The sequence below is a fragment of the Macrotis lagotis genome, chromosome X (assembly GCF_037893015.1).
Source record: "Macrotis lagotis isolate mMagLag1 chromosome X, bilby.v1.9.chrom.fasta, whole genome shotgun sequence".
Classification (NCBI taxonomy): domain Eukaryota; kingdom Metazoa; phylum Chordata; class Mammalia; order Peramelemorphia; family Peramelidae; genus Macrotis; species Macrotis lagotis.
Window position 1 is genome coordinate 555,236,323 of NC_133666.1, and position 17,036 is coordinate 555,253,358.

The window sequence follows — 17,036 nt, forward strand, 5'->3', positions numbered from 1 at the left end:
TTCAAACATTTCTTAAAACACAAGTATGATAAAAGATGAGAACTAACACAAGCAAAAAGAATAGGAATGAGGAAATGAAGGTAAGTCCTAGGGATGGCTATAGAGGTGAAGTAAGAACCTATTTCAATAATAATCAATTTTCCTTATTGATGTGAGTACTCTCCCAACAATACAACTATGACTTAATATATCATCTTTAAAATTTAAGAGTAGAAAAAGTCATTATTCCACAGCTAATCTGATGACAGACGTCTAGCCTCCAGACCATAGGTTTTGTCTTTTAAGATGTACAGAGAATTGTCAAATTTATAAGAAAAAAGAATCATTCCTCAATTTGAGGACCAAAGGATAGCTTTGGATAGCTTGGATTTCTTTCCTCTGAAAATCATCAACAAGTTTATAGAAAATGTTCTAAATAACTAAGAGATAAGATAAGTAAATTAAAACAACTCTGAAGTACCAGCTCACAGCCATCAGGGTAGCTAAAATAACAAAAAAGAAAAATGACAAATGCTAGAGGAACTATGGGAAGCATTTGTGAAGCTAGGTCCAACCATTCTGGAAGCTAAAAAATATTAAGCTATACATTACCCTTTTGATGCAGCAATTCTTCTATGAAGTCTATTTCCCAGAGAAATCAAAGAAAGGGTAAATGGACCCATATGTACAAAAATATTTACAGCATCTCTTTTTGTAGTGTAAAGAACTGGAAATTGAGGAAATGCCCTTCAAATGGAGAATGACTAAACAAATCATGACATCACCACGAAGGATTACTCAGGTTTTGATACTCTACATTCTCTCAACTCATCCTCAGATGTCTCACTCCTCAGTCAAGGAGCTAGAAGGCAGAGTACTGAACTCCTTTAACCAAAGCCTTCCTTTATAGAGGGTTCACAACCTTCATGGTATTCCATTTTCCATGAGCTCCTCTATTTTCAACTTCAGGAAACAGTGTACCCTTCTGGCTGGGTAACCCACTGGTGCCCCCCCCCCGTCCCTTTCAGCTTCCTTTTGTGTGTTATCTTCTTCCATTAGGTTGTAAGGTCCTTGGAAGGGTCTATATCTTTTTCATTAATTGTATCTCCAGTGCCTGGCACAGATTAGGAATTCTATAAATGTTTACTAAATTGAACCGGTTTGAGAAAAACCTGGGAAATTTCTATTAATTGTTGCAAAGTGAACAGAACCCAGAACAATCTGTAGAGAAACAACAATATTGTAAAAATAACTTTCAAAGACTTACAAAGTCTGATAACTCACTTTTCCAATGGACTCATGATGAAAAATGCTATCTACCAACAGAGAATTCATGCACTCAAGAGTGTACACAAGGTGGCTTGAGAGAAGTTTTAGAACAGACATATGTTGGGGGAGGTGTGATAGTTAATAACAGAAAAGAAATTACTGTGTAGCAGTGAAGACCCAATTAAGATTAGATATTGCAAATCTGTAGTAAATCCAGTTGGCAGAGTATGTGACTGGGACTCCACTGGGACTCAATAAGCAGAAAGTAGAAGCCAAGCAAGAAGATAGAGGGTGGAAAATTTCTATGGTTGAAGTTTAAAGGATGATGAGAAGCAGCAGAACAAGGAGGCAAAGAACTTGAATTGAATAAAGTTGAACTGACTAATCAAGATTAATGAAAGTAAGGAAGGCCAGAGCAGTACTAGGAAGACAGGGAGTTATAAAATGACAGGAGGTTGTATAAGGATAAAGAAGAGGTTTATGAGGGATGAGGGACAGAGAGAGACTATAAGGACAGGAAGTCATGTCATGTAGAAGAATTTCATAGTTCAATTGTGGGTGATGATGAGATCAAAGTTAGGAAAGTCCTTGAATGTGGCAGTTATTTAATTGCAGGTCATGAGAGTTGAGGAAGCCAGGGTGTTTAAAAGGATATTAATATATACCTGAGACATATATATATCTGAAATGTTTGAAAAAGGGGCTGGGAAAGGTGGTGGTGACTTGCTTTGTAACAAATAGTTTGATTTGGACCCAAAAACACTCAAAATTAAACATCAAATACTTTTAAATCTTCCTAAATTCAATGCAAAGGTAGCCATAAAGAATGACAATGAAACATGTTATTACATATGGTTGAAGAGCAGAGAGGTTAAGCTTGTAACCTAACATCTGTATATCAAAACTAAAATGGGGGGTGGCTAGGTGGAAGGGGATAGAGCACCAGCCCTGGAGTCAGGAGGACCTGAGTTCAAATGCAACCTCAGACACTTAATAATTACCTAGCTGTGTGGCCTTGGGCAAGTCACTTAACCCCATTGCCTTGCAAAAAAAACAAAAAAAACCCAAATCTAAAATGGGGTACTGTTGAGGAACAAATAAAGTCACAAAAAATAAACATGATATTTTGAGAGGTGGGGAAAAACTTTGGTTTTCTGAATAAATTGTATAAACTCAGTCATTTTTGAATAAACTGTATCAACTTAGGCAACTGACTTTTTAGACTCAGATCAAAATCTAGGTTATGAAGAACTTTGAATGCCAAATAGTTTGTATTTGATGCTGGAAATAATAGGGAAGTGTAGTTTGTGATAGTGATAGTGTAGTTTGAGAATTTTAAAATTTTAAAATAAACCTTGAAAGGTTCATTCATTATGCCATTCCTAGAAGTATTTATTGAATTCTTGAAATTGTTTTCAAGGTCATCTGACTTTCCATAAAAAAATTCCATTCTGGCTAAAATATAGAATTAGTGTGTTCGGTTTAATCAGTTTCATTTGGCAAATTTAATTGGCTATTTCTAACAAGTGAATGAGGAAATTTATCTCCAAGGCTCGTTTCCCTTCCCCCTCAAATAAAAACCATTCAAGTTCTCAATCTCAAAAGAACAGTTTCAGAAATGCTTTGAATGATAGAATCATTGAAATAAGTGTGAATATTTTAAAGATGGACACTTTACAGGAGACAAATGCATTTGTATGTATACACTGTGGTGTCAAAGATAAAAATCTTAATATACACACCCTATATACATATAGTTCAGGTACAAGTACTTCCTTTTACTCCCTTTATCCTATTCTGTCTCAAAAGGTGATGAGTTCCCTCTAATTTAAGCAGAAGGCATATGATTACTTGTCAGCTATGAAATGGTCTGGATTCATTTCATATGAATTGTACCAAATGGCCACTAAAGTTCCTATTTCTGATAGACAAGTCAGTCCTTAAGTGGACTCTCTCTTTTTTTTTTGCAAGGCAAATGGGGTTAAGTGGCTTGCCCAAGGCCACACAGCTAGGTAATTATTAAGTTTCTGAGACGGGATTTGAACCCAGGTCCTCCTGACTCCAGGGCCGGTGCTTTATCCACTGTGCCACCTAGCTGCCCCCTTAAGTGGACTCTTAAAGGCAATTGCTTAGCTAGTTTTCAGTTCATTTTCCTTTAATAACTATTTCAGGTCTTTCCTTTTTAATGAGGGGCAGGAGGCAGGTGGCACAGTGGATAGAATACCAGTTCTGGGGTCAGGAGGACCTGTGTTCAAATCCTGCCACAGATGCTTATTACCTAGCCATGGGCTAGTCACTTTAACCCTATTGTCTTGCAAAAAACCAAAAAACAAAAAAGCTTTTGATGAAGGAATAGAATCAAGCAAATCCACACAAAATGAAAAAATATGTTTACATACAAATTGACAAATGTTACATTTTATATTTCAATTAAAGAAATTACTAAAATAATTTAGATTTTAATTTCCTAAAGCCATAAGTAAAAATATTTCCCTCATAGATCTGCCTTGATGAAATCCTAATGAAAATGCTAAGAATTTAAAAGTAATGTGAGCTTCAGCCTCTTATGAAGATCTGCAGGATAAATATTAAAAGAGCCAGAGAATCTGAATTTGGGATTTTGTGGCTTATAAAAAATTTTTTTTCTAACTAGGACTGGAGGATAAATACATTATTCACATATAATCCTCAAAGAACTTCAAACTAATGACTTCAAAATTAACCTTCAAAACAAAGCAATTCATAACTAATGGTGGCATAATTAGAATCTACCTCTCAAATGTTTTTGCTAAGCCTGCCTAAAAAGACCACTATGTTAAGTACAACATCATAACCTATCTTAGCTACTGAGTATGTAAACCGTCCTGGCACTTTTGTTTCAATCATACCTTAAATAATGTAAATATTTCCTCACATAAAATTTTCTCAAGTACTTCAAGGACAAAAAATTTATGTCATATCACAACAATCTAAACATTGGAAAGGAAACAGAAAATTTAAAGGTGTATTACTGTTTGTTGAAAGAAATTATGAAATCTTCCAAACATTTTAAAGATAATTAATAGGGTATAAATACCTGCTGCTCCAGACTCTTGACTATAACTAATGGAAGAAGACCGTATTGTTCGCAGACGTAGGCTCTGGGCTCTCTCTTGTCGGGCAGCATCACAGGTCTGGTTTGGGTGCCAAATTTGTTTACAATGGTAGCAGAACTCTGTTCCACAGCCTTCACGTCCACAAGTTAATTTTGGACAGCTGGCACAGCCAAATGCTATCACAGCATATCTTGAAGAATCAAGATGAGAAGATGGGAGTTAAATATGTACATTAAATACAAGAGAAATTCAAATTACTAAAAAGGAAAAAAAAATCTAATTTTACCTTTCTAACAATTTTCATTTCCAGCAAACTACTCACAAACAAATGTCTAAGTCAAATATTTATCTATTAAGAGAGGTAAATGAATGAATGCTACCTACACACTCATACTTAAAAGATCTAAGATCACAGATTTAGATCTGGAAAAAATCTTAAGGGATCAGTTTACTTCTCTGTTCAAGGATAAGGAAACTAAGTTTCAGAGATATTAAGTGACCCGATTAAAGTCATAAAGCTGTTAAGTAGAAAAAGCAAATATTTGAATCTATTATTATCTGACTAAATCTAGGGCTCTCTTTCCACTATGCAATTTATAATCCAACTCCACTTTCCCCTTAACTCCACACTTCAGAGCCCATTTTCTTATGAGCCAAAGCAAGCTTTTTCCCCACCAACATCCAATTTAAAGAACAGGATAGTACTAAGAATTTACCTATGATTATCACATTAGCAAGCATGCAAACATTTTACAAAACAAGTAAATTTGAAAAAAAAAACTCAGTGCTTTCTAAACCTTTACTTACCTATTAAAAGAATGTGTATTCTGTAACTCATTTTTGATGAAAATGCCATAAAAGCTAGACTCATATCAATTCTGTGTTTACTTTACTTCTGCAATTAAATCTCTTAAATATCAATGGGATTCTCCCAAAAGTTTATGATAGGTGACACAGTGGTTAAGAACATCAGATTTGAGTTAAAATCTAACCTCAGACACTTACAAGCTTTATGGTCTGGGTCAGGTCATTTAAATTAGTTTCCTAATCTGTAAAATGAGCTAAAGAAGGACATGATAAACCACTCCAGTCCATCCTAGTATCTTTGGCAAGAAAACCCCCAAATGGGATCAAGAAGGGCTGGACATGACTGAAATGAGTTAACAACAAATTTGTTCTCAGAAACATACACAAGATTTAGATGATTCACTATCCAAATGAATATGGTTAGTTAATCCAATCAAAAGACTCCCAACTTTAATTAACACCTTGCTGCTATCAAGTTGCTAAATTAGCATTTTCTTAATAGATGCTGTGACTGCTAGATTAATTCCTCTAAGAAAAAAGTAGATAATGGTCTTTCAGTAGAAATCAGCTTCATACTGTCAGTTCTAAAAAACAAAAGTAAAAAGCTCTAGAAACTAGCCAGATACCCATCATTGCTCTAGCTAGTAACCAGAAATCAAATCCCACAAAGTCAAGAGAGAATTCCCAAGATATACTATATTAAAATTATGTATTTAAATGTAAACGTAAATCTAGCAAATGTGTAAAATCTATTACGAAATGATCATGCAAATAAGCAGAACTTTATTTTGGAAAAGGTATTTGCAGGAAAATATTCTTTTATATTTTTTCAATTTTTTTTTTTTTGCAAGGCAGTGGGATGACTTGCTGACAGTCACATAGCTAGGTAATTATTGAGTGTCTGAGGCCAGGGTCCTTCTGACTCCAGGGCCAGTGCTTCTAACCACTGCGCCACAGAGCTGCCCCTATTTTTTCAATCTTAAATGCAATCTTTCTTTGCTTCTTGGACAATGTTAGGATCTCTAAATTGTTTTCTACTCTAAATGGTAGAAAAACAAAGAAAGCTATTTTTTCTTTTTTTGGGAGAAAAATCAGATTCTGGGGATAGGTTTATTCACATTTTGGGAAAAGGCAACAAGTTACAAAAGAAAATCAATGGACAAATTGAATTGAAAATTTCCTAAGAAATTTAAATTATATTAATTTATTACATTATAATAATAAAGAAAATTAAGGAAAAAGCACTACTCTTGTATAAAGATATATGTCGTGAAATGCCAAAAAAGCAGCAGTTTCTGCCCACTCTGGAACTTGGCTAACTTCTGTTGTCACTTGTTGCTTTAATATATATGGTTTTAACACGCCCCCCCATTCATTTTAAAAAAACATAAAACCTGCTACATCTCACTCTTTGGGCGATGTCTGTTTTCTCTACCTCTTTAGCAGGTTTCCAACAACTGGATTAATCATTTTTTTAAAAATTATATATATTTATTTGTTTTTCAATTATATATATATGTGTATACACACACACAGACACACACACATATATATATATATATATATAAAAATATTAGTTTCTACCTATCATTTTTTGCTAAGTTTTGAATTTTATACTTTTCCTCCCACACTCCCTCCAACAGAAGGCAATTTGATAATCTTTACATTGATTGAAATCGAATGTGTTGAGAGAAAAAAACATATCCTTGAGGAAAAGATAAAATTGGATTAATCATTATTTATGGAGGGGGGAAAAGAGGGTTCTGTCTGTGGAAAATTTTCTCATAAATATGCCAGGAAAGAAGATTCTTTAAAAGTATTCTTACCTGTATTTTAATGTGATAGATTAAGAATTAAAGGCCTGATCTCATTTCAAAAACATCTAGAATAAGTTATATTAGGAATAGGGCAGGGGAAAGATTTCCCCCAAAAGTTAAAATGGCAGAAAAACAAAGAAAGTTATTTTTTTCTTTTTTGGGAGAAAAAAACGATAACTTTAGAAAAAGCAGCTATTTTACACTCAAGGGGATAGTGGATGGGGCTGGGGGTGGAAATCATACTATCTACCAGAATTATATTTTGATTTAGTTTAGTAAAAACTTGTTTAAAGAGCAGAAGTTTTGATTTTTGGTAATAATTATTTAGCCTAATTTTAGGTAAATTAAAGATTATCCAGCGTAAAATTCTCAGATATTAACTCATATAGACACTACAATTAAATTTACTCTTCCAATTATTAAAATATTTCTGACAACCTGAAACTGTTAAATATAATTCTCTTAGTTTATTGAATTTGTCTTAATGTAAGAATGTTTGCCATTTCTAAATTGCAAGAATGGATGGGCTAGTTTTCTCTGAAATGAAACAGGTACTATGATGTAAGAAAATAAAAGTCAAGTGTACAAAACCATTACTCTTTGTGCTTAAAATTTGAAGTTGTTTTTTCTGTACTTTGTATATAACACTGTAACAAGCTGTTAGGATTTTTTAAAATATAACTTTTCTCTAGTATTTAGGTCTGCAATATCATTCTTGTTACCATTAAGTATATACATTTCCTTTTCTTTCTTTCTTTTTTTTTTTTTTTTTACGGTTTTTGCAAGGCAATGGGGTTAAGTGGCTTGCCCAAGGCCACACAGCTAGGTAATTATTAAGTGTCTGAGGCCGGATCTGAACTCAGGTACTCCTGACTCCAGGGCCCTATCCATTGCGCCACCTAGCCGCCCCTATACTTTTCTTCTTATAGCAAAAAAGATTAATCCATTTTTTTTAAGGCAGATGTATCAGCAGTTCAAAGAAAAAGAGAGTAGGGGGTAGAGGAGGGGTTTTGGACTAGATGGACCCTTCTATCTCTAAATTCCCATCTCTTTAAGTAGCTTTACAGAAACACATTTAGTCAGAAGACTGTCCAAGATGGTATCAGTTTTCATTCCTTTACTTAAACAAATTGGAATAATCTTTTCTTTATTTGCATTTGTCAATGTAAATTTGCAATTGCAAATAGTAAATGATTACTATTATTTTACTTAACACCAAACTCACCAAAGAGTGCTAGATTTACATGAACTGATACCTAGTGAAGTGACCAACCAGGAGAATGTTGTACATAGTAATACTGTCTGATGATCAACAGCGAAATGACTAAACTATTCTCAGCAATACAATAATTCAAGGCAATCCCAAAGTTTTAATCCCAAAGGACTAAGCACACCCAGACATTGATTGTATACAGACTGAAGCAAGCTATTTTCACTTTCTGAGGTTTCTTGGGAAAAAAGACTAATATGGAAATGTTTTACATAATTGCACATATATAAGCTTTACTGTCTCAGAGAGGGATGAGGGAAGGAAAGGATAGAATATAGAACTCAAAAAAAGTTGGGAGAAAAAGAGCTGCTATTAATATTTTTGCATACAAATGTTCTAATATAGACCTAGTAGTGGTATTGCCAAGTCAAAGGATATTGCTGAGTTTTATAGACTATGGACATTCTTCTCCAGAATGTTGGATCAGTTCACAACAGTGCATTTGTTTTCCTACAATCTCATAAATATTTGTCATTTTCTTTTCTGTCATTATGAGAAAATGTGATAGGTGTGAGATGGTACCTGAAATTGTTTTAATTTGCATTTCACTAATCAATAAGATTTTAGAGCATTTTTTTCCATGTGATTTTAATTTGATTACTTTGAAAACTACCTGGTTCATATCCTCTCACCATTTATCAACTGGGGAATGATGTGTATTCTTATAGATTGACTCAGGTCTCTGAGAAAAGAGGCATTTATCAGAGAAATTTGCTGTACAAATGTTCTCAGTTATGATTACTATTGTATTTCCCTCCATCCTACTCCCCATTTATTCTCTCCTTCCTTTTATCCTGTCCCTCCCTCAAAAGTGTTTTGCTATTGGTCCTTGCCTCTCCTCCAATCTGCCAGCCATCCCATCCCCTCCAACATTTTTCTTATCCCCTTCTCCCTTCCCCTCCTTTTCTTGTAGGGTAACACAGATTTCTAGTCATCTGAGTGTGCAAGCTATTTTCACTTTTGAGTCAATTCCAATGAGAGTAAGGTTCAACCCTCTCCCCATTTCCCCTTTCTCTCCAAATGCTCTTTCACACCTCTTTTATACCAGTTAATAATTTACACCATTCTACCTCTCCATTTTCCCCTTCTCACAAGTGTATCCCTTTTTCTCACCTCCTAATTTTATTTTGTAGATGTCATCCCATCACGGTCAATTCACACTCCTACCTTCTGCATAAATGGCTTCTGTTGCACTCATAATGACAAAATTCTTAGGAGTTAAAAGTAGCTTCCAATGTAGGAATACAAGCAATTTATTCTTACTGAATCCCTTATGATATTTTTCCTCTTTATGATTCTCTTTGAATGTCAAAATTGCTATTCAGCTTAAATAATCATTTTCCCCTTAAGGATTATACTCAATTTTGCTGGGCAGGTGACCTTGCCTGTAATGCTATCCTATTTGTCCTCTGGAATATTATATTCTAAGCTCTCTACTCCTTTAATATAGAAGTTATGAAATCTTGTATTATCCTGACTGTGGCTAATATTTGAACTGTTTCTGGCTGCTTGGAGAATTTTCTTCTTGGGAATTCTTCAGTTTGGCTAGAATATTCCTAAGAGTTTTCATTTTGGGATCTCTTTCAGGAGTTGACCAGTGCAGTTTTTTTCATTTCTATTACACCCTCTGGTACAGCAAGCTTGCAGGCACAGGAGATAGAGCCTCCTGGTCCTGGAGTCAGGGGTACCAGAGTTCAAATTCAAGCTCAGTCATCTGACGTTTTAACTTTGTGACCCTGGACAAGTCACTTAACTGAACCTGCCTTACCAAAAAAAAGAAAGAAAAAGCAAAAACAAAAACAAAAGGTACATCACTCTTTTGTTAGTAAATATTAACACATACCAAAAAACAAAAATCACATGAAAGAAAACTAAAACATGGAACTCTGTGGCATATAAACTGAATTATCAAAATGGGGGTCTGAAAATGGAGTGTTGTAGTTAGTAAATTAGCTAAGAAAAATTTCAAATCGGTAGTGTTAGATAAATTAGTTTTTATGATAGTTCACTATAAATCTGTTTATTGTATATAAAATTTCTTTCAACAAAAAAGGTTCATCCAAAGGCCCAGATAAGAAATGCCAAACTTGTTTTATCTTTAATTTATAGGGAATTACAATAAACATATTTAATGTGATATAGGCTATTTCAACACCCTTAAAAGTATAATATTAAATTTTCTTCTCATTCTTAATTGAAAAACAATGTGCTGTTATGTAAAACATTAAAACACAGTTTTCCTTTGAAGTATTTCTATCTGAAAGAAACTATACTATATAGATACTTAGTAGTAGTGTTACTGCCAATTTTTACAAACTGGGTAATCTTCATCCTCCCATCTTTTGTAGTTATTTAAATAAAATCATTTTGTTACTTTGCTATGCAGCAGAGAGGAAATTTTCCTTTCTCCTTCCTTCTATATTCTCCACCTTACTTTCCACAGTTGAAGCTCTTTCGAAATTAGTAAGTGTTGTTTATACTTGAATCTTGTACCTCTTGATACCCTGGAGTTATTCTGATTCATTTCAAATAGAATAAAATTTTAACAAGTGACATTCTTTGGTGAATATTTTCATCTCATATTCTTCAGCAATTTTATTTTCATCCATAGAAAAGTTTAACGTGATATGTAGGAAAAAACAAATAGAAAAATTCTAATATATATTCTTACCCACAATCTGGAGCTGGGCACCATCTACAGTCAGGGTCTGCAACAAGCCACCGTCTAAGCATAAATTCTTCATATTTTTCCATCAAGATATGATCACTTAATATCAAGCGAATATCATGGGGATTAAATCGTTCAGTGCATTCTGGGCATCTGATATTAACTCTACTCTCAGAGATTTCAATTCTCAGATATTGTCGTAAGCAATCCACACAAGATCTATGATGACAGGTCATTATATCAGGAAATCTTTCCTTAGAATGCCGCAAAAGGCACAAAGGACACTCCATAAATTCTCCACTTTGCTTGCTGTTGATAGTCATTCCATTGTCAGAGGTGGTATATGTGGAGAAAACTGTGTTCTTATCAGTACACATTTCAGAATGTATACTTTCAATACTTGCAATTCCATCTACCCCGCCATTGAGATCCTTTGATTTACGTTTGGTGTCCTTTTTCTTCCTAAATATAAATGATCTAAATGATCTTTTTTTGGGTGCCTTTTTAACAGAAGGCAAACTCACAGATGAGGCAGAAGAAGACTGAAGGTCCCGATCTGACCCCATTTGTCGATGCAAACTCATGTCTAAAATACTCATTACAACTGAGTCAGGGTCAGTGTTCACACACAACCCTCATCATATTTAATAAGTAATTGTTCTTGTCTCTGCATTAAAATTTGGCCATAATGTAAGATAATCCTTCTTTGTTCCTGCTGAAGAACCTTCACAAGTTTTAATTTCCAAGCGATTGTTCTAACAGATATTCTGTGAGAGAAAAAAAATCAGAATTAGTTTAATTCTTTTGAAAATTAGTCACTATGAAAATTAAAACAAAAGCAAAAAATCATTAAGGAAATTTATTTTAAAAATCAGCTGATAAACTCATTCTATACATTATTTTAAAGCCAGTTTTTTCAATGAGCAGCTAATAAAGGAATATAGGAAAATGAATAAAGCCAAAATATAAGCTATCACATTTATAAGTTATGACATTTTATAATATTCATAATAGAAGATATATTTTTAAAGATTATATCCAATTCAATCAAAATGCCAGCTGAAAGATAGTGAGAAAAAATTCTTTTTAAATAATTTTTTATTTAAGGCAATGGGATTAAGTTACTTGCCCAAGGCCACACAGCTAGGCAATTATTAAGTGTCTGAGGTCACATTTGAACTCAGGTCCTCCTGACTCCAGAGCAGGTGCTCTATTCACTGAGCCACCTAGCTGCTCTAGAAAAAACTCTTTTTCCCAAAGCACTTGGAAAAGTTTATATTTTTCTATATTGCCAATAAGCATAAAACTTATAATTTGCATTAATTTCTAGAAATATTTGGTAAATATTTCCATTATCTATTGTGAAATAAATGTAAACAGAAGAAACTATACAAATGTTCTTTAAACTTGAAATCCCATGCTAAGCATTACTTCTTACAATTATTATACTTGTTTCATAGATATAGAACTAGGATAATGGTAAAAATGGAAATATGAAGAAATTGGTAGATATAAGGAATAGATGAGACAGGGGAAAAATTGGGAAAACTACAGTATTTTTGAAAAAGCACCAAGTGGGGTATGAAGGATATATATACACACACACACACACACACACACACACACACAAACACACACACATATATGAGACAGTATAGCAGATCAGGTCTACAGGACTAGGCTGTGTGGTTCAGAAGAGCTGGAAGAATTTCAAGGCTTTTTTAAAAAAATCAAATCAATTTTGTCACCAAAGGTTTCAGATAACTCTCTAAAGCTATCCTTAGAATAGGTGCTGGGAATTTCCACACCTGTAGTTCCACATGTGATGACATAATCTATTATCTCTCAAGAGAGTTTAAAGTACACTACTTAAAAAAACTGTATTTATTTATTTATTTATTAAAAGTAAATGACTTTGACATGCTGATGGGGATAGGGAATGAGAAAAAATCATAGGGAATTAAAACCAAATAGAAACATGAAATACTAAGGGCTGGGAGGAGCCTTGGAAATGATCTAAAAGAACCTTCCACTAACCATCCACACCATTTTATAAATATTTTATAAAACTAAGATTCTGAAATGAAATTATTTATCCATAGCCATACAAATCAGTGATGAATCCACTTCAAATCTCTCGTGTTTCACTCTGGGTAAGCATAGTGAAATGAAAATAACTTAATGAAAATGCTTACTTGAAATTTAATGAAAATGCTTATTACTTCACTAAAAGTAAAATAAGGATGCTTGAAACAATTAGACAGAATGTACAGTGAAGGTACACTAGCCTAATTTTATTAGCTGAACACCCACAGACCTAGAGTCAAGATGATCTGAGCCTTAGCCCTGGAGTCAAATAAACCTGAGTTTAAATCTGAGCTCAGACCTTTCTATGTCCTGGGGAATCACTTAATCCCATTTTGCTTCAATTTCCTCACCTGTAAAATGAGTTAAGAGAAGGAAATGGAAAATGACTCCAGTATCTTTGTTAAGAAAACCCCAAATGGGGTCTCATAAAGAGTAAGGCAGAACTAAAAATTATTGAATATACATTTACACATGCACTTACAAACACACACGAGAATAATTATGATATGAGATAAATGATTCATTAAGAAACAACTTGGTATGCTAGACAGAATCAGTAACTAAGAAAAACTGGGTTCAAGTGCAATTTGTGTGACCCAGAGCAAATCATTTAAACTTTCAGTCAACTCTAAATCTATAAATTGTAAAAGCAGGTGCTGATGTGCACTGGTAGAGGCCACTGTTGCTGGGAAATCATACTGCCATGTCAATGAAATCACAGGACTTAGGCTAACAACTAACAACAGTAACAGGTAGAATTTGTATAATTCTTTAAAGATAGCAAACTATCTATATGCATTTGCATCATCTCATTTGCTCCTTACAAGACCCTCTAAGGTGGGTGCCACTACTATCTCCATTATATAGAGAAGGAAACTGAGTTGGAAAAAAATTCTGCCTAACTCTATTGCTCTCTAGACAGTTATTCTCCCTACTTATGGAAGAAAAAAAATAGCATGATCTCTTTGCATCTTGTGCTATATGAAGGCTCTTTCTAAAACCCGTTTCTTGAAGTTTTCTGAAATCAGACATTATTATGCCACATTTTGGAAATCAGTTCAACAAGCATATAATAATAAAATAATAATAATATATAATAATAATATAATAAAAATAATAAAAAACCTACTATGTGCCAGGCACTGACAAGAAATAGTGTCTTCCCTCAACAAGTTTACATTTTATTGGGGGGAACAACATGTAAATAGAAAATTATATAGATATATGTATAGATATATTTATATATCTATCTATAGATATATATCTATCTACACACACACACAAAATCATTTCTAGGACTCCAAGTCACAAGAGAAAAGAAAAGAAAGATTGCCACATCCCTTCACAGTAGCAAGAGGTACACTGAACAAGAGGCAGAAAGGAGAAGAGGTAGAGAATGGTAAGCAGACATCCAGGAAAATGAAAAACTGTCCTTCTATTTTAAACTATTAGTAAGTATCCCTGGGGTTTCAAAACAAATTCTGGGTTTAAAGGATAGTTACAAATATTAGATCCACTGTTACAATGTAATCATCCCTATCAAAAAAATCTTCTTAGAAAACAGACAATTACATACAAAAACAATCCTAAAATTCAGAGTTATCCTCTGATTTGGTCACCACCAATTTTTCCAAATTGTGTTTTAATGAACTGTTTCTCTAACTATACCATATGCCTTCCTATGTTTATAAATCCTCCACCCTCTCTATCCAAAATGAATCCTTCCTTCTTTGTATGTAGCTCAAATCTCATATGAAGTATCATTGTTTGATAACCAACAATAATCTTTACCTCTTCTCAATTTATATAACATGCCATGTTATAAAACCCTCTTAATATATTTATCATGTAATCAAGTTACTTGTTTGTATTGCATCTCCATATTAAACAAACTCTTAGAAGATAAAGCATTACTTAAACTTGCTTAACATCAAGCACATTGCTCTGCTCAAAGTGTGTTCATATTTACTGAATGAATATCACTTATTTGAAATCTAATCATATACTACCCTGTGACATGTCTCGCACAATGTTATCATGACTTTTAAGTCCATGAAAGTGTTGTTCTGATGCCTTCTCATGGGAAAAATTAAACTGGGTTCTCAAAAGTATAAGCTGGTTGAAAGAGCTATAAGAATCTATCAACCTGAGAAACAGAAAATTGCATAGTAGAGCAAAGAAGTATAACAAGCTGTTTTACTCTCCAAATGCTGTAACCCCCACATCATCTTGATCCCCAACTCCAAATAAAATGCACTGGACCTTCAAGCATTCCTGATAAAATGACCACAGCTAAACAGAACATTTGGCATTCAAACACAAGACTCCAGAGAAACAGGAAAAAGTAAATAAGAGAAAATAACAAAGGATTTAATGAAGGTTAATTGTTTACATCCTATATGCGAAAATACCTTTAACTCCTATGATTGAGCTATAGAGTATAGATATAGAGTGGTGATGGGTTTAAGTTGACTATGATGGAATGGTATTGTTTACCGCTGTTAAGGGGTTGCCTGGACATGAGCTTGCCATTTTTCTAGGAACCATGGGTCTCTCTGAACATGCAGGAGGCCCTGATTGTGTCAAGGACAAAGCTCCTCCCCAGCTGACATGATTTGTTTTTGCACCCCGAAGCTGTACTCTCCCTTTGTGTCCTTGGGAGGCATAACAGGCACCAGCCAGTCTGCCAGGCTAGGATAATGCTTGTGCAGCTGGGTCCTTTTTAGATAAGCGGACCTTCCTATCTTCATAGTCAAGCAGTTCCCAAGATGAGGATTTTGCCAAGTGCTCTTGTCTTTTTTCCCACCTTTGCTGCACTGTTCCCCCTCCCTTGTCAAGCCTCTTCCTGGTATCCCCTCTCTCCCTTTGATCTGCTTTTATAAAAATGTGAACTTCTGTGAAGATTGGAACCCTTGGGGTTCCACATGCATATTTATTTCTCTAATAAACGTGGTTTTCACATAAGTCTGGTGATGTTCTGATTACCTGTTGACAATATTAAAAAAAATTAAAGATCAAAAGAAAGATGTCAAAGAATAATAATAAATATATATATATATATATATACACATATATATATATATACATATATATATATACACCACACAATTGAGTATAGAAATCTTTTATTTTATAGGAAAGGAGAAATGAAAATAGGAATTGAAGAAGGGGAGGGAGAATTGGGGAAGGTAGAGGTCAGAAGCAATACAATTTGAAAAGGGGCACAGAGAGAGGAAGGGAGAAAAAAGAAGGGAGAGAAAAAGGCTAACACAAATGGGAAAATAGGATGGAGGGAAATACATGGTAATCAAAACTATAAATGTAAATAGGATGAACTCAACCATAAAATAGAAGTGTAAACCAGAATGAATTAAAAAACAGAATCCAACAATATGTTGTTCAAAAGAAACACTTGAAATAGAGGCACACACTGAGGATAAAGAATAGCAATCATGCTCTCAAATAAAGCAAAAGCAAAAAGAAATCTAATTAAGAGATAAGCAGAGTGGGGCAGCTAGGTGGTGCAGTGGATGGAGCACTGGCCCTGGAGTCAGGAGTACCAGAGTTCAAATCCGGGCCTCAGACACTTAATAATCACCTAGCTGCGTGGCCTTGGGCAAGCCACTTAATTCCATTTGCCTTGCAAAACAAACAAACAAATAAACAAAAAAAACACCTTAAATAAAGAGATAAGCCGAGGGGCAGCTAGGTGGGGCAGTGGATAGAGTACCCAGGAGAACCTGAGTTCAAATCCAGCCTCAGACACTCAATAATTATCTAGCTGTGTGGCCTTGGGCAAGCCACTTAACCCCATTGCCTTGCCGAAATCCTTTTAAAAAAAAAGAGAGAGATAAGCAGAGAAACCACATTTCACTAAAAGGTACCAGAAATAATGAATATCAATTCTAAATATAAAGACAACAAATACAATAGCATCCAAATTCTTAAAGGAAAAATTAAATGGGTTACAAAACGAACAGTAAAATCAGATTAGTGGGGGACTTCTTGGAACTAGATAAATCTAACTAAAAAATATAGAAAGA

General features: G+C 34.2%; 1 protein-coding gene across 1 annotated transcript in view; it reads right to left on the minus strand.

Annotated features, from left to right (window-relative positions):
* Nucleotides 1-17,036, minus strand: part of RNF19A (ring finger protein 19A, RBR E3 ubiquitin protein ligase) — a 66,594-nt gene that overhangs the window by 11,467 nt on the left and 38,091 nt on the right. The window contains 3 exon segments of the mRNA XM_074200623.1: nt 4,325-4,533; nt 10,909-11,536; nt 11,539-11,672. Coding sequence (XP_074056724.1) covers nt 4,325-4,533; nt 10,909-11,536; nt 11,539-11,672 — 971 coding nt within the window.